At 45.0% G+C, this 18,277-nt stretch overlaps 2 protein-coding genes across 2 annotated transcripts in view; one reads left to right on the plus strand and one right to left on the minus strand.

The window, feature by feature from the left end:
* LOC128848967 (uncharacterized) overlaps window positions 1-3,289 on the minus strand; it is an 83,856-nt gene extending 80,567 nt beyond the window's left edge. Inside the window, exons 1-3 of the mRNA XM_054049277.1 lie at window positions 3,206-3,289; window positions 1,861-2,107; window positions 1,128-1,186 (exon numbers count right to left, since the gene is read on the minus strand). Of these exons, the coding sequence (XP_053905252.1) occupies window positions 1,128-1,186; window positions 1,861-2,107; window positions 3,206-3,289 (390 nt within the window). The remainder of the gene's footprint in view (window positions 1-1,127; window positions 1,187-1,860; window positions 2,108-3,205) is intronic.
* Window positions 3,290-5,992: 2,703 nt separating this feature from the next.
* On the plus strand, window positions 5,993-12,729 carry IRX5 (iroquois homeobox 5). Its single transcript, XM_054049366.1, has 3 exons — window positions 5,993-6,756; window positions 8,132-8,537; window positions 8,950-12,729. The coding sequence occupies exons 1-3, from the start codon at window positions 6,496-6,498 to the stop codon at window positions 9,735-9,737; spliced, it is 1,455 nt and encodes a 484-aa protein (XP_053905341.1). The 5' UTR covers window positions 5,993-6,495; the 3' UTR covers window positions 9,738-12,729.
* Window positions 12,730-18,277: the final 5,548 nt, after the last annotated feature.

Raw genomic sequence — 18,277 nt, forward strand, 5'->3', positions numbered from 1 at the left:
TACTTTATGCAGTGCACCATATGGTTGCACGTTTTAAATGAAGTTAGCCAAATGAAACCATGGTATAGAAACTAATATGTAGATTCAACTGTTGCTACATTTGTGTCATAAAATTCTATGCAGTCATTTCAGGTCTGATCTTCCAAACCCTCACTCATGTCAATAATCCCATTGGAGTCAAGGGGACTACGAAAGAAGCAAGAATCATTTATAAAGGTTTGCAGCCTCAGTCCCTCAGACCACATGTCACACACACACACAAAAAAAAACAGTTTTGATTATCTATACAGGTAGTTTTAAATTCTCAATTTCAATAAAATGAAGGGTGCAGACTAAGCCCGTAAATCCTACCCATCATTAACTAAGATTTAAATGCTAATACAACAGAAGGTATCAGAAAAGTATAAGGTAAAAGCTACAAGATTTTAAAGAAATAAAATTGCATTAAAATAGCTTTGCTGACGTAAAATAAAAAGCATCAAGATAACAGACCCATAAATTCAAAAGCTATTAATTACAATAAATGCATGAAGAGGAAGCATATGCACCATCACGGCTGTTAATCCAATGTTTGTTAATATAACTGTTAATCCAATGTTTGTTAATATAACTGTTAAAGCAACAAGAATAGCCTTAGAATCAACTTCTTATTTCCCTTGAATCAACGAGCTGAACAGTCCTGTAAAGCAGATGAATCTTAGGCTTTCCCATTTGAATATACTTCTATCATAGGAAAGTGACTAGTAATTCAGTAGAGCTATCAATGTGCAAATAAAGCAGAAAATAGAGACATCCTTAAGAAATGAGTCTCAAATTTGACAATAAGTGAAGGTGACAACCACAGCAATAGAACCATAAACTAAATGTTCCAATATCTTGAAGAATTATCTCCAGTTCTTTTAAAACTGCAAGAATATAATAGTGGAATAATGTAGTGAGGATGTCTGTTTGATAGACACGTTCATGATGGCATAAGCCCTCTCTTGCTACATTTCATTAATCAACCCTGGTATTGCAGTACATGAAATTGGGCATAAACTCGGTACAATTCGGGGGAAGAGGGGGGAATGTTACTTTAACAAAATGTCAAAAATTAAGAGGATAATTTTACATGACATTAACCTTACCTCCTCCTCAAAAAAGTCAGATACACAGGAAAGAAGGCAGTTAAAACTTCTGCTTCTCTCTACAAATAAATTGGCAAGGAAGAACGGTTACTCATTCTACTGACATATAAACTGATTGTTAAACATATAAAACTTTACCAGATGATATCTTACTCATTGAACAAGGGGTATTGTCAGAGGATTATGACAGAAGCTCTTTCCAGGGGGGTGGGGGGGGGAATAGAGCACTTTAGAGCAATAGCTAAAATTAACCCAGTGACAAATACCAGTGACATTGTGCAGCTGAAAACTGATCAAAGTGCACACCTGTGTGGATTGAGTATGTAAGAATGTGTATGAACCTGGTTTTAACAAACCTTCATGGTTACCACAGGCAAAACCTGCATGAATGTTTAAAAAGGAAACCATGCACAGCTCAGCTTAATTAAAAAAAAAAGAAGGAACAAGACAAAAAAAAAAGAAAAAAAAACAAGCTAAAGCCCCATTATATATTAATCATATATATAGAATAGAAGAGATATCAGTCTTCTCAGCATTATGATTGAGAGATTCCAGGAGATGCATTTAATCTAACCAGGATTTCAATAAGTCATTCTTTATAATTGTATGAATTATTACGAAAATATAACGCAAATAGGTGCCTCGTTTATTTGCTCCTAAATACTAGAACATTTTGCACAGGCACAAAAAAGGACAACAGATGTGACTTAAATCCTCCAAAACACAGACGTACTTTGATTGTCCGCATAAAAACGTGGAAGCTTTAATAGATGGGGGTTTAAGTTATTAGTTAATAATAAAAAGAACCACAAGGGGAAACGGGGCTTTTTCCCCCTCTCAGAAGCTATGTTTAGCCCAGGACTGGCTGCCAATCCCAAGGGGATGGCTACTGATCCCTTCCCTGCCCCAGTACCATTGGAGACGGGATTTAAAAAACCCACTACATCAGTTTTGCAAAATTCTCGTGCAATTTTACCAGCCTAAGTACAAGATCCACTTGCCCACCCTTCACCGCGGGGACGGAAAAGAGCCTCCGGAGCCCGGATTAGCTCTAACAAGGCACTGGGGCTGCTGCCCCGAAGGGACAACCGAAGTCCAGGCTCCTGGGGCGGTCCCCAGGGAATTCACAGGCAGCTCCCTCCATCCCCCTGCCGGGGCAACGCCCGCTCCCCGGCGGCGCCCCCTAGCCCATGCAGGGGTGACAGCCAAGGGGCCGCTGCCCCGGGGCCAGGCCACCGCCCGCCCCGCCCCAGCTGGACCCCACAGCCCGGGAGCCGGCGGGCGGGCACAGCCGAACGAGCCCCGCCCCAGGAGGCGCCCAGCTCCGGGGGAGGAACCCCGGCTCCTCACCTCTCGGCCAGGGTGGCTGGCAGCGCCGACGCCGCGGCCCCGCAGCGGAAACGGGCGGCCGGGCAGGTCTCTATTGGCCCTTAGCGCCTGCATGCCCCCTCCTGCCCGCCCCGCTTCCGGACTCCCCGGCAACCACGCCGCGCTCCGCTTGCCAACGAGAGTGACAGCCTGGAGGCCCAATGAGAGGGCGATGGAAAAGAGGAAACCGAAGCCAGTAACCAACCAGCAATTGAGACTGGGGAAGGGCGGGACTTCTAGGAACAGGGGCGCTTGGGAAATGTAGTCCTCCCTCGTGGTGCCGCTGGACCAACGCAGATACAGAGAAGAACCCTGCTTTCTCCTGTCATATTTTCTCCTGTCCTTTTTTCTTCCCCTTTCTACTTTTCCTCTGTCCTCGTTTTTCTCTCTCCTCTTTTTTCTTCTTTATTTTCACGTTCTTTTCTTATGCCTTCTTTTTACTCCTTCTTTATCCTCTTCCCTTTCTCTCCCTCTCACTGTCCTTTCATCTATGTTCGCGCCAGCGGCAGTAATTGCGTCCCCAGTCGTTGTTCGTGTAGGACTGTAGGGTGTAAAAAGGGGTGATTACATTTTCAGCGCTTCTGCAAATCACTTGAAACTTCTGCACGCCAGATCGTGTTTGCAGCCTTTGACCCAGAGCTTTTCAAAGGCATTCATTTAAACAGAAAATATTGTTCTTTACAGAGAGGTATTTAGCTGTAGGAATGCACAGAGCGAGGACGGGAGATGAAACGCAAGCGGAGGGGAATTTCTTTTTCTTGTGGCAATGGTGTGAATTTCTGTATATGTGCCATTGTCACGAGCACACGCACACAAAAGTTGATGGTCCGGTGTTGTTTGAGGGAGGCACGGCGGAGGAGAACTACTAGGATTTTCAGAGCTGCAGTGAAACTATAATGCAACCATAGCAAAAAAAAAATATTTTTAATCTCCTAATAACCTGTTCATGCGGATGTTCCCTGTGCTGAAAGCAAGTCCCTACCCTAAAATATTCCAGCCACATATGTTCATTTCATTGTTCCCTTCTCTGGAAAATACTCTTGCTTAATCACGTTTTTATTTGAGCAGTTTTCAAAACGCCACACGTGTTAAAGATAGATAAATGTCTATCAGGGATGGTCTAGACAGTATTTGGTCCTGCCATGCGGGCAGGGGACTGGACTCGATGACCTCTCGAGGTCCCTTCCAGTCCTAGAATCTATGAATCTATAAAGGCCCCTTCTCGGTGAAGAAATCACTTTCTTATAACTCATAAAGAGCATTAGCAGCAGCAGCGATCAGAGAGAGGTAATCAATGAGAAAAACCCCTGGAGATCTGAATCCTTTGCCAGACTTGCTGGAAGGAAGAGATTGTCAAACCCCACACCCCGTCTCCCTCTCTTCGGCAGAGAGAGTTAATCACCACAAGAAAACAAACTGGGGGAAAGACATGTTCCCTCCGCGACTTCAGCGGGATCTGCTGGGGCTTGAAACCTTTTGCTGGTGACACATTCTGTCAATCCCATTTAGTTTGAAATGGGGGAGGGAGGCATTGTATGGCAGAGCATGAAGCAATCTGACATCTCTGCTGCTGGAAGAACGGGTGCTTGTTTTGGGGGCGCGCACTATCACTTCTAAACGCGCATGTAAGCATACCTATGGTCTAAGACATTGACAAGAGGGTTCTCATCGAGAGCTCTAGATAACCTCAACATAGGGGTCGCTACCAGCTCCCCCTATAACACAAGTGGGTACATAGCCAAATGTCCCGCTGTCCCACCCACCCTAAACAGATTTCCAAATAAATAAAGAGGAACCTTCGCTATCTCTTCCCTTAACGCGCGCGCGCACACACACACACACACACAAAAGGAAAGAAAAGAAAACACATTTGGTTGACATATGGGAAAAAACAACACACCCGTCCTTGCTCCTTTTTCCAACCCTAAAGCAGCCAGGGTTTTCGAAGTAAAAATCTGTCGCGTGAACCTCCACTTTCCTTATCCACGACTTCTCTCAGCACATGGCGTGAATTAAACTTTACGCGTTTGCTAAACTTCAGCATTTTGTCTGCCGTTTGTTTACTGAGATCTGGCTATTGCTGGCAGCAACTTTTGCTGTTCATCTACTAAATTGAAGGGCAATCGAGATTTCGTACTCCAATCGCAGCCGCTTTGGATCTTCCAGGAGCCGACTAATTTTAAGCAAAAAATTCTCCAGCCGACACCCTCGGAACAGGTCCGAGGGTAATTAGAACACGAGAATGTACCAGTAAATAATTGAAATGCAGCCTATTTTGGAAAGGCACCAGGCGATTTGAAAGCGATCCAGGTAAGAGCAGCACTTGACATCCCCCCTCCCTCCCCGTACGTGTCTGTGTGTGTATTTAGCTGGAGTTGTTGGGAAGAATGGGTGAAGGGCAGAGCCCACAAATTGCAGGGAAAGCGGCTTGCCTTAGCTGGGGGGGGCGGAGGAGAGAGAAGAGAATAATTCGGGATATGTTTCTGTTGGGAAATATATCTGGTGGAATCAAAAGAGATTACATCCTCTGATCGGCAGGGATTTCTCCCAGTTCATATGGTTTTAATCTGCTTTCGCTTCTACCCTTTTATGAGTTTCAGAGAGAGAGAGAGAGAGAGAGAGAGAATACCTGGTTTATTCTTCTAGATCCGCTGGTAAACTCTCATTTTGAAGGCTTTCTAGCCACCCCTCTCTCATCCCCCACCCCTCTTACCTCCCCTGTCCTTCTTCCCCTCCTCCCGGGACTGGTGCTGAGAAAATAAATGCTTACATTTTCCTACAATGAGAAGTCACAGCTTAATGATTCATCAAAAAACGCCAACCCCCACCCAGAAACATCTTATTTGGAAATATCCCCTGATCCCTTATTATCTATGGAGGGAGGGAGGGAGGCGAGGGCAACATTTCGGGCTGCAAATCTGGACAGCATTTCACATTTCCCTTAAAATTGCAACAGGTACCTTCTCTGGGGCGTGATCTCTCACAGAGGTGAAATGAGCAAACAGCCTCCTTGTCTGAAAGCGTTTTTAAACTGTGGGGGGAAGACACATATACATCAGATTATATTACATATTGTGTGTCTACACACACACACACACACAAACACCAGCCAGGAGTGGGAGAAACTATAAATAATGTGTTGCCATATATATATAATCTCCCATCCTAGCCGCTAAATATAATTTTCCTGTTGAAAATAGATTTTTATTTTTTTTTAAATTGAAAGTATATTTCACACCCCCACCTTCCCTCACCCTTTTAAGGGATCGCATCAAATTATATACTGGGGGGGGAGGGGAGGGAGGGAGGAAGGGAATGGGGGCAGAGCGTGTGTGGGGGGGAGAATGGATAATAAATCTTATTAAATATATATTTTTTCATAAACGGATTGGCTTGCATTCTAGTGCAGCCCGGCCATAAATCAAGAGGAAAATGTGATGGCTCCACACAGTATTTAGCAAATGAAGAAAGTTGGAGCTGATCTTAAATGGCTTGGATGTGATTGCCAGCCAGGGGCCGGCGCACTTGAGCCTAAGAGCTGGGGAAGAGCGAGCGAGAGAGAAGAGAGAGAGAGAGAGAGAGAGGCTCTCCTGCTGGTTGGGTTTGGTTGTGGCAAGCCCCGCAGGATCCAGCCATTTCTTCCACTGACAACACTCCGGGAAGGAGGAGCTTCCCCCGCGCCGCGTAGAAGGCGTCAGAATCCTCAATTTCCAACTTAGCATCTTGGCAGGACCTTTCGCAAAGCCAAAAGCAGATCTCGAAAAAAGCCTCTCGCTCCAAAGGCAAAAAAAAAAAAAAAAAGAAAAAGGCAGCCCTGCTAGCTAGCGAGCCGAGCGAGCAGCAGCGGCAGCAGCCGAGAACCAGGAGCAAGGTGCTGGGCTGCTGCTGCTGCTAACCCGCCCGCTGCCCCACCTGGCAAGAGGGCTTAAAAAAAAAAAAGTCACCTAGAAAAATCAAAGCGAGCGGCAGCTCCTGGCTATTTTGCTGCCCGGGTATATGTATGTGTTTGGCCATGTCGTATCCTCAGGGTTACTTGTACCAGCCCTCCGCTTCCTTGGCGCTCTACTCGTGTCCGGCTTACAGTACCAGCGTGATTTCGGGACCCAGGACCGATGAACTTGGCCGATCTTCTTCGGGCTCCGCTTTCTCGCCTTATGCCGGATCTACCGCTTTTACTGCCCCTTCTCCCGGTTACAACTCCCATCTCCAGTACGGCACAGACCCGGCAGCCGCCGCCGCCGCCGCCTTCACTTCATACGTGGTAAGAGCAACAATGATCGGCCCCCAGCCCGGCTAGCCAGCCCTCGCTCGAGCAGGGGTGGGTTGGGTTCTACTTGGGAGCGCTGCAGAGGCCAGGGGAAAGGCAACTTGCAACTTTGTGTTTGTATTTGTATACACTGTTGCCAGATCAAAAGTGTCTCTGTGGAGGGTGGGGTGCCGGGTTCTAGCAAAGAAGTAATAGAGGAATAATTAATGCAACTATTGTATTTTCAGTTACGGGCTTTGCAAGGGGAAGCACACACCAAACAGCCAATTCAAAGGAAACCTTTGACTAATGTCTTTCTTTTTTAAATGATCTGTGTGATACCGCTCCTCATTTTTTTTTTAATTGTAAAAAAATAAAATGAATCCAAGAGCCAGCCTCGGAATCAGGCTGATCAACCTATGTAAGTTTCTTCTGCACAACCTTCATTAGGCTTCCCAAATACTGCAAAGCCGTAATCCCATCTCTGCAATCCGATTTGGAAGCATTAATAATAACCAAAAAAAAAAAAAAATGGTACGGTGTGGCCATGTGCTTCCTCCCCCGCCCCCGTTTAATATATTTTCAGCGTAGAAGAATTTTTTTGTTTATTTGGGGGCCCATCTGGGGTATTTATTTTATTTATTTTTTAGAAAAACAAGTTAGTCTGGTTTTGGCTTTTTTTCCTTTCTCGCCAAGAACAGGTCTCTGGCTGCAGCGAAAAACCCTGCAGCCCTTTAGAAAAATAACAGTCGCCCATCTCCACTCACCCAGCGCGGGTTTCGGCAGAGTTTAGCAGAGTTTTCCTGCTTTCTCTTTTCAAGCGAGTGCCTCCATGGCGGAAAAAAAACTCGTCCTGGTGCGGTGGTTGTGTGAGAGGTTATGTTCAATTAGACAGTGGGAAAAGCAATTGGTTGCTGCTTAACACAATAATATGTCAGGGCAGAAATGGATTGTCAGGTTAGCGTTTCTTCACAAGTCAGAAACTTGGCTATTTGCTGAGGGGTGGGGGGTGGATGAATGAAGAACAGTCTCTTCCCTTCGCAGCTCTGCCCTTTGGGCTAGCGTGTATAGATTTGATAGAACAGATGTGCTCCGTAGCCTTTGTGTGTCTGTTGCATACAGAGACACATGCACCAAAAAAGTTCTAGGCCATTTTTCCTTTCTGTTTGAAACAGCTCAGTGGGGGAAGCCCAGGCGTGACTGCCTCAATCTACGAACAGCCTCTGGGATTTTCCTGTTCTCCAAACTTTAATTGGGGGAGCGAGTAATTGTTTGGGCTCTTTCCCCATTTTGTTGCCCTTGTGTTGGTTGTGTTGTGACAGTTGCGCTGCTCCCTTGCTAGCGATTTCACTGTCTGCTCTTTGCCCGCTTCCCCCCTCCCCCTCTCCAGGGCTCACCCTACGACCACACACCAGGTATGGCAGGTTCCCTGGGGTACCATCCCTACGCGGCGCCCCTGGGCTCCTACCCCTATGGAGATCCAGCCTACCGAAAAAATGCCACCCGGGATGCCACCGCCACCCTGAAGGCCTGGCTGAACGAGCACCGCAAGAACCCCTACCCCACCAAGGGCGAGAAGATCATGCTGGCCATCATCACCAAAATGACCCTCACCCAGGTCTCCACCTGGTTCGCCAACGCCCGGCGGCGGCTCAAAAAGGAGAATAAAATGACCTGGACCCCCAGGAACCGGAGCGAGGACGAGGAAGAAGAGGAGAATATCGACCTCGAGAAAAACGACGAGGACGAGCCCCAGAAGCTGGAAGAAAAGGGCGATCCGGAGGCTCCCGAGACAGGTAGGGGGGATTGGGGAGAGGGCGAGCACATCCCACGGCAGGACCCCAGCGGGACTGGCGCCTGGGGGGGATTGTTCTGGCGTGGCGGTCTCTGCGGCCAGCTGCCTCGATGGCACAAGGGGAGATCGCTGCGGGGCAGCGGGTGTTTCTGCCGGGCATGGCCTTGTGGCCTCTTCGCCCCCTTCCCCCCCCCCGCCCCCAGCCCCACTGAGCCGCAGCTCAGAGGCTAGGGCGGAATGTCACCTGCCAGCTGCGGGGAGTTGTGTGCGCGCAGAGGGACATGGCAGCCCGGGGATGCCCCTTTCACTCCCTCTGCTCCGTGTGTGTATGTGTGTTTGTGGGGGAACTTGGGCTCGGGATCAGGAGCCCTCGCAAACTTTCTGTCGCCCTCCTCTTCCCCCTTTGCACACAGGAGGAGGAGAAGAGCAGAAGGCAGCCCCGGGCTGCGAGCGGCTGCAGGAGCCCCATTCCCCGGCGGGCCAGGAGGCCGAGGGCGGCCTGAGTGACTCGGATTGTAAAGAGCCTCCGGAGGAGAGGCTGGAGGGGAGGCCGGGCCCCCCCAAAGCGGCCGGCCCTGCGGCCTTGGTGCAATGCCCGGCCAGCCGGATCCTGCAGCAGGCGGCGGGTGGCGAGGAGCTCCAGCACCAGTACCGGCCCCCTTCAGCAGCCGCCGCCGCCCCCCACCCGGGAGAGCTGCACCCCATCGCCCCCTCCAGCAACAGCACGTCGGTGATCCACTCGCCGCAGCAGGCTGCCCTCGCCAAACCCAAACTCTGGTCCCTGGCCGAGATCGCCACCTCCGCGGACAAATCGAAAGAGAGCAGCAGCGAGGTGTCTCCGGGAGCGGGGCCGAACCAGGGCCCTCCCTTGGCCGGGAGCAGCACCTCGCATTCCCCGTCGCGGTCCCCCTCCTCCCAGTGCCCCTTTCCTAACAGCGCCGTCCTCTCGCGGCCCCTTTACTACGCGTCTCCGTTTTATCCGGGCTACACGAACTATAGCACCTTTGGGCACCTTCACAGCCACGCTGGCACCAACCCGGCCGCCGGAGCCCCCAGCAGCCATTTCAATGGATTAAACCAGACTATTTTAAACAGAGCAGAAACCTTGGCTAAAGAAACTAAAATGGTCAGAAGCCAATCCCAAGTAGATCTTTGCAAAGACTCACCTTACGAACTGAAGAAAGGTATGTCCAACATTTAATATTGGCTTCTTCTCCGATAACTCCCCTTGGGACTTTGGTTTTTTTAATTTATTTAATGCTTTGGCAGTTATTTTTCCACTATCAAGAGAAAAACAAAACAAAAACAAACAAACAAAAAAATCAAAGACACACTCCTAGTCAAAAGTTTATAGTTCATAGGAAATGGCTGAGTATAAAAGAACTCAGAAATGTCTTAATCAACTGAAAACAAAACAAAAATTACACACAAAAGGAGAAAGATTTGTATTAAATCTTATTCTGTATATTTAATGTAGCTTTTTGTATTTAAATTGATAATACAGTATCTTTGAAGTAACTTATGAAATCAAGACACCTGTACAGGCATTAATGTTGTTTTTTTCGTAATATAAATATATACATTTGTGTCTTTTCCCGAATTGTTTCATAGTTTTAAAATATATATATAAATATATATTATATATACACACACGTTTATTTTAACTTTTTTGCCGCCTATTGATTTTTTCCCCTTGGGTGTGAGCTAAAGTATAATAAATTAATAAAGGAAATAGGTTATACTTACTAGATAAAAAACTGCAGTCGCTATTGTTAAATGCAAATATTTTAATTAAAAGAAGATTTTAACCGAATCAAACACACTTGTTTTTGCACCGAGAAAATGCATACATAACTGGTGACAAAAATAACTTTTTAAATGCTGGCTTGTTTAAATGTGGGTTTTCATTTAGAACATTAAATACCTGAAACTGATTTTCAAAGTGAGAGATGTCTAAATGTGGGAATGTTTAACAAGAGCGCCTACTTGTTGTGGTAATTTAGGCTAATTTGAGGGGGCAAATAGTCAAAGAATGAAAGGATGATATAGGAGATAAAATGAAGACGAGATGTATTTATGAGTAAGAGATTAAATAAGGATATATATAAAAATACAGAATAGAAACACCAAATCGAAGTACAGTACCAGCTTTTAACCTAATTACTTCCAATCAGTGTCGTGTTTTATGCAAAGTAATCAGCTGGTGAACTTTGCTAATGAGTTCGATTTTATGCCAGATTTAGCCCTTATTACTATTTCAAAGGTGCTGCAGAGTTATTAAGAAGAGAGCCGGGGAATACACATTAAGATATACACTAGGGGAAAGATTCCCCCTCCCTCAATTCATTCCCTCTCCCCCGAATTTTGCATTGATATATTTGGTTAATTTGATTAAATTAGTGCTTCATCGCCGCTGCATATTGCAAGCATTGATAGGATTTGTAAATCTGTCTGTCCGGAGATTACCATATATAAACGGAGGTTGAGGGTCGGATTGGAATGTTTCCCCACATTCACAAGTAGGGGTCACACTTGTCCTGAATTTCAAACCTACCCACTTTGAAACTGGTGCTAAAAAAAAGGGTGGGGGGAAGAAAGATACTCAAAACGTAATCAAGGAGCCTTCAAATACACACTTCCACTATACTAGACGACTCGAAAACAAAGGAAGATAGATTTCAGCTTTATTAGATACAAATTGGACCAGGAAAGTTTAATGCTCTGTTACCAGTTTAGGAATTTTGTCATCTCTCTTTTGTAAATTTAAAAAAAAAGCAGCAATTTTAACCATTTTAAAAAATCTGTTTTTCTATCACTTTAAAACCAAAGTAAAAAAGGAAATCTATAGTCAAATTAGATATTCTACATTAATTGAAGCCTGCACTTCAAACTACCTCCCACGGGTATTTCAGGTTCTCAAATCTTGACTTTCCCTGCCTTTGCAATTAACTAAGCAGTGTGTTTTATTCCAGAGCAAATTTTCTAATGTTCAAAAACTGTTACATCACAAAGCTATAGGAACAAATTTGCTCTATTCACATCGGATTTTCTGGGTGTCAGTTGTATTCGAACCTATCATTGACATTAATTTGACTGGGATATATCTGGTACCATTTAAACAGAAGAGTACTGAAACACCCATTTACTTTTTAAATTATTTTTTGTTTTTTTACAAGCCAGATAATTATTTTGTAATCGCTTCAACTTTGTTAGAGCTATTTATTAGCTGTAACAGGTTTATTCATGCATATTTACATTTTACGGGATATTAAATAGTAGTTTGTATATTCTGTTTTAAAAATACAGTAAATGATCACTTGCTATACCATTTTTGTCGATAATCTGGTTTAAAGTCAAAATTGTTTCAAGCTGAAAGTGTACATAATCAAATATTCATAGGATAATAGTATGTTATTTTGTCACTTTATAAATTATAAATGATTTTTTAAAAAAAACAATTGAATTCCACAATCGGATCATTTATTTACACTGGGGAAAAATTATACAGAGCTGCTTTTTGGGTGTTGGGGAGGAGATTGAGAATAAATCAAATTTATTTAACTCACCTGCCTTGTTTAAATTAGGCGAAAGTTTGGCTAGTTCTGGTAAACGAACTGCAGAACAGTGACATCAGTTCGTGGAATCATATTGCCTTTTTTTCTTTTCTTTTTTTTTAAAATCACTTAGTATTTTATAAAACCTTATCTCTCCGAGCGCTTTTATTAAAGATCGAGATGATATTTTGTTGAACTCTACGTTAAAACGTCCAAAGTTCTCATTGGAATAGGAAAGTGGATAATCCCACATAACGGTGCTTTAGAGACAACAGGTTATACAGTTAAACAAGCATTCCTAAAATTAATCTTTTGTACTTAGTCATTTATGATGGATTTTTTTTTTAAATTGTCACTCTATACACCTTTCTCCCAGATGCTCTTTCTACCTCTGAAAAACTACGTTGGGAATAAGTTTAGGAACCTCGTTTGTTAAAAAAACAAGTTCCTTATAATAAGGCGTATTTTGAATAGGTCTATTAGCAATCTCAATAGGGTTTTCGTTTGATGTATAAATTCCTAAGGGAACTAATCCAATTCCTCTAGGTTGCAGCTATTCAGTTTGTCGCCTATTTTTACCTAGTTAAGTCTTAACTATGATTGTAGATTGTCAATTTAATAAAAACAATTCTGAGCTTCCCTCTTCTCCCTCTCCTGTATGAAATCTTAAATGTAATTGTTCTCGTCTTAAAATTTCAGCATAATGTTATTTTTCTAATTAAAGGGCAGTAAAGGAGCATTTTTCTTTTAAAAGAAAAGCAGCATTCATATATTTTGACAAGTTGAGATGACCTCTCAATTTTGCAACTCAGATGTTACTTTTATGTGATCTCTTTAAATTGAAATACCTTATTTAGGGTCAACTTCTTCACAGACTGTTGGCGCAGTGTTTAGTGGTTAATATCTAAAAATCCACCAATGACTTTTGAAATATCTTACTTTATAACGGTGATATTTATAAACAGGGTAACATGATTATTTGCATAAGGCTGGTATATACAGCCACATACTTGAATGTATGTATATACTATATGCATACGAGTTTGACTGTATTTTTGTTATGATAAACACAAATTAGGTTTAACTATTTGCTGCAGATATTTAAGACGAGGTTTTATTTTTTTGCTGCAGAGTATTTAAGTAAATGGCTTAAACTCAGAGTAGATGAGAAACTAGCAATGACAAGAAGGGTTCTCTCAAGACTGGTTGCAGGGTGATTTTAAAAAACACATAAGTATATTTAAATACAGTCAATAGAAGGCAGTTCACTCAATATTTTGAGGGGGTTCCCTGACAGATTTCTCAAACTGGATGATTTCTTTGATAGGAAAGCTTGGGCTTTTCTCCAACCTGCATCTCTCTGATTTTGCTCGGAAATCTCAGCGTTGTCACAGAATCAGTATAATAGAGACACAATAATGCAACTCTTGAGCCTCGCCTGCAAAGTGTGGTGACTGGCGCAATGAAATGGGCATACGGTAGATGTTTGGTGGCGACTTGTGTTATTAAAGCAACCGTTGGCAGAGGGCATTTTCCTCAAAGCTAAATCGCATTACGATGCTGTATCATTGTAATCGTTAATTGTGCTACCTTTATAAGTTCAGGTGAATCTAACACGTGCATAGAGGTCCACCCAAATCCTTCACGTCTCTTTGACAACAAGGATACAAACAAATTTAAAATGCTAATAGGTTTTTAAATAATAATAAAAACCTAATACCGATAGCCTGACATTTTAAAATTCGAGACCAGTCCATGCATTTTCAGTCGTTCACGCAGTCAGTTCCTAGTGCTGGCATGGTGCAGAAAAAGCGATCTCATCATTCCAACCCAACTAAGAGTGCCCAGAAATGTGGCCAGCAGAATGGTCCCTAAGCCAGTTTCTGAGTGGGCGTTGCAGTTTTCAAGAGGACCTTTCCTGGGGCTAGGGTAGGGGCAGTTGTGTCAGAGCTGCTGTTGGTGGCTATTGTGAGGAAGTCAAGGGGGTTAACACGTCCCCTAGCCTGCAGAAACAGGGTGTTAACATGGTAAAAATCTACCAGGAATCGTGCTCTCAGATGCTTCCCTTTACTGCCTCTGTGCTTGCGCATTCCCATGTTCTCCCAGAGCCATGGGTCCGGCTAAGGGTGAGGGAAAAGCCGTTTGGCTGGAAGAAGGGCTGCGGTTTTATACTCTGCTATAGGACCCAGGCTGATTAGGCGAGTGGATGGTGTATTTTCTAGCGCTGTTCCGTGTGAAACACGCCTAGAACACAGAGCACTCTTCAGTAACACGCTGCTGGCCAGGTAAAAGCATGTCAAACAGCAAGTCGGAGATGCTGCCAACTCTCTGGTAAACTCAAAAAGATTCGCACTTTGGGTTTCAAATTAATTCCCATTAAAACCAGATTTCCCCATCCCCACTCCTCCCGCTCTCAGTGGCGTCGGTTCCTTCCTCTGCGGCGCAACTTTACCGCAAGGCCAGGGGCAAGAAGGTTAAGCTAGGCAAGATCTCCAGCAGGAGCGACTTAACTTCGCCCAACTTTGCCGGATGTTGCCCTGGCCCCAAGGAGCGCCCTGCTGGTCCTGCGGGAACTCAGAACCACGCTGGAGCCGAAGGTCGCTGCGGGTCTGGGGGTGCGCACGTGCGGGGCCTGGAGAGGAAGGACTCCGCTGTCCGCGGAAGGAGACAGATCCGCTCGGAGCCCGATCCTGCTCTCCCCGCGATCCGTGGCAACACTCCCATCAGCTCCAACGGGAGCCGGATCCAGTCCGCTGGCTCGTGCGACTCCCCCACTGTAGGCAGGGGCCCCGCTGCCCCGCGACAGGCACACAGGTCGCGTGTAAGGACAGGGCACTCGCCCACGGGCAGGCACCCACTCGGGGAGGGAGTGGGTGAAGCCATCCCAGAGACTGGGGCACTACTTGCGCCTCTACGAGTGTACTGACTTCTCCAGTCCTCAGCTGCAGGCCGTTAGGAAATGAATTAGCCAAGACCTTAAAGAAAATACAAACGAATGCACTGATGGGCAGGTAAACCCAGGAAGATTAGAGGTGTTAAAAGCGGTTGGTAAAGTAGCGTCGCTGCGGGTCCTTTTCTGCTTTTGGGAGAGGGGGGAAGCGGAGGGGGAGAAACTCCCCTAGAAATGCAGCGCGGACCCTAGGACTGCCCCGGATGCTGAAGTGCGGGAGCTGCCTAGTTCGAGGTCCGATCCAGGGGGAACAGAAAGTTCGCTTTGATTTTGAAACTCACCTAACCCGTTCCCTTTGTGTGTGTGTGTCAGACAGCCCTAGGCTCCAGCGAGAGGGGCTTTCCCATCTGGCAGCTGTCCGCTACAAGGGGGGGGGAGGGGTAGGGGTGTGCCTGCCCCTCATCACCCTAAAGCATATTTGCAAATGAACACAGCGTCCAAAGCAGAGGAGCTACTCACCTGCTCGGGCTTAGCGAGCTTTCCCCCCACACACACCTGTGGAAAGCAATGTCCCTTTTCCTTTTAATGGACGTACCCCCCCTGGCGTGGGATCTCATCCTCCAGAGAACCCTGGAGTTCGCTTTCAGGAAGGGTCTGGGCACGGAGATGTACTTTCGATGAAAGGCCTGGTCAATAACACTAAGCAATAATGGGACCCCAGCCGCCATATTAGTTTCCACAGCAAATACTCACTTGTTAAGTCCATTAGGAAACTTAACAATAACAAAACCCGGGGATGGAGGATGCATCTATTCTTGCTGAGAGGAGCTGGCTGGAAAAGATCCAAGGCTACCTCACCCGAGAGTCAGTTGGGATTGAACTGTTCCTTTTCCCTCCCCAAAATAAAGTTCAGCTTTTCAGTGAGAGTCATTGACAGACTCGGATTATCCTGCACTCTGCTGGTTCCTCCCACGTTTGAAATAAAAAAACAAACCTTAATTCTGATCCGCAGCATACTGTACCGTGTTTACATACACCCAACTGCTTTCCCTGCAATGGCTGCTTTTTCAATTGTCTCTATTAACCATCTAGCATGTCCCTGCCATCTAGCATACCAAATACTACTCGGAGAGCGATTACAGTAACAGCATACATCTTTCTATGGAAGGCATATTTTGATATAATTGGCTTAGAGTTTTTTTTTTACCCCCTCTCTTCCTCTAGTAAGATGATCTAAACAGAATATTTTCTAGTCGTGCCTAGGAAGGACTTCCAAGCTCTTCTAGAGCAAGGAAATGCACTTGGTCAGCAGGTTTAAAAGGCGATTGAAAATAAATTTAGCCTTCATTTCGGAAGCAAAGGAATCATTGTTTAAAACTGATTCCCCGCCTCTCCCCAAATCTGGCCAGTATGAATGTTTAAAAAAAAACAACACAACAACCACCCACGAACCCCATAAAAATCGGCTTGATCGAAGATAGGCTGCAAAAAAGGAGTTTACATGGGTCAAAAAGGTAGAGTGGCTCAAACGAGATGCTGTAAATGGCAGCCAGAAACCCAATCCCACAACTCAATCAGCTGATTGCGGGCAGCTTGGCTATTTAATCAGACAGCTCGGTTCTGTTGACAAACAGAACGCTGTGCTGTTAATTATTGTTATTACGCAGATGTAGAAGTCAGGTTTCTTACGTCCGGCTTTGCATTAACAAACCACTAGAGAACCAGACTCGAGTCAACCTAGTCTCTAGCGCGGAATCGAATTCAGCACAGAAAGTGCAAAGAGACCTCCCCCTCCCCTTTTTATATGACTTGCTTAGATTATTAGTAAGGACATCTGTGGCTGGCAGTGGAACAAGTGTTACCAAAAACAGAACCGGCTGTTTTTCCAAATGAGCAATATGTTAATGCCTCATCCCCCCCTCTGGTTTCTTTAAAACCTGGCACAAATACATCAATAGTGGAGAATAAGGAGCCTTTGCAGAGAACAAGTGGCAGTTTTGAATTTACCTTTTGTGTGTGCCTCAGATGCAATCTTGAGGCATTTTTCGCCCTCTCTCCCACAGAAAAAGAGCGTTAATCTGCCCTATCTTGGGACCCAAAAGAATTGGAGTGGAGTAGATATTCACTGAAATCACATAGGGGAATAAGGGTCTTGCTTTATTGAATCATCAAATCCCAGGAATGAAGCTTTTAATTAATTATGGGTGCTAAAAATTCAGGCCAGCTGTTTCTTTTTACTTGGCTCCGACAAAGACAAAGTCTATGCTGAGATCTTCTAAATCACATTCACTATAAATCATTCTCCCTCAATGATACTTCTAGCCACGAAATGAACCTGTAACTGACAGATGGTTTATTGTCCCCCTGCATTCCTCTACCCTGTACCTAGCCAGGATTTTTAAAAATAAATTTGTCCAAGCAAGTTCTTGACTATTAATGATCAGGCACTTAAAACTCCCTCTCTCTCCTCGTTTTTTTTGTTTTTGTTTTTAAACCTGCTTTACAAATATTTATGAATAAATACTTGTTTGGGTGAAGTGAGAGAGGGCAATTACACCGACTGCTACTTTAAATAGATTGTGAGAAAAGCTTAACCATAAAAACAAACAAAAGTAACAAAAATAAACACCAGAGTCCCGGGTTTCCCTAAATCTCAGAGTTCTACTCGTGGGTAAAGGCTGCACACGATTCTTGCAGCTGTTTGAGGGTTCATAAGAAAGCTGCCCAGTAACAAAATCCTTGCATTAAACCAGACAGCTCCTATTAATAAGCGCTGCATTTTACTGTCTAATGTACCCTCTGCGCGATGTCTCCTTCCCCTGCTCACTCTTCTGATTTTTGAGAGCGCCAGCTCCCCTCTCGTTTAAAGGGATCCGTCCTGCAGACACGTGGGGCCCAATCCTGCAGAGGCTTACCCGGGGGAGGACTGAAGAATCGGTCTCGTGCAATAAATGACAAAGCGAAGATTTACCATTGTACAGATTTATTTCAGGTTAGCAGAACAGAACGAAACCCACGCCTAGACATGCACTTTAAACGCGCTGCCAACGATTAATACCCCTGCCACTATCACCCTGCAGCAGGCTTCGAGAAGAAAAAGTTAGCGCAGTAGCAAACTGTAACCCCACCCCACGCTCCCCAACTCATTCTGTTGAATCAGAGATAGAAATTCGATTCAGCTTTATAGACAACATCTATTTGCATCGAGTCATTTAGTACTAACCCACCACTGGGGATTTCCCGCCCCCCTCGCTCGAAATGTGTTTGATTACGTTATTCACTACTTTTACCCTATTT

Source organism: Malaclemys terrapin, chromosome 14, assembly GCF_027887155.1.
Source record: "Malaclemys terrapin pileata isolate rMalTer1 chromosome 14, rMalTer1.hap1, whole genome shotgun sequence".
NCBI lineage: Eukaryota > Metazoa > Chordata > Testudines > Emydidae > Malaclemys > Malaclemys terrapin.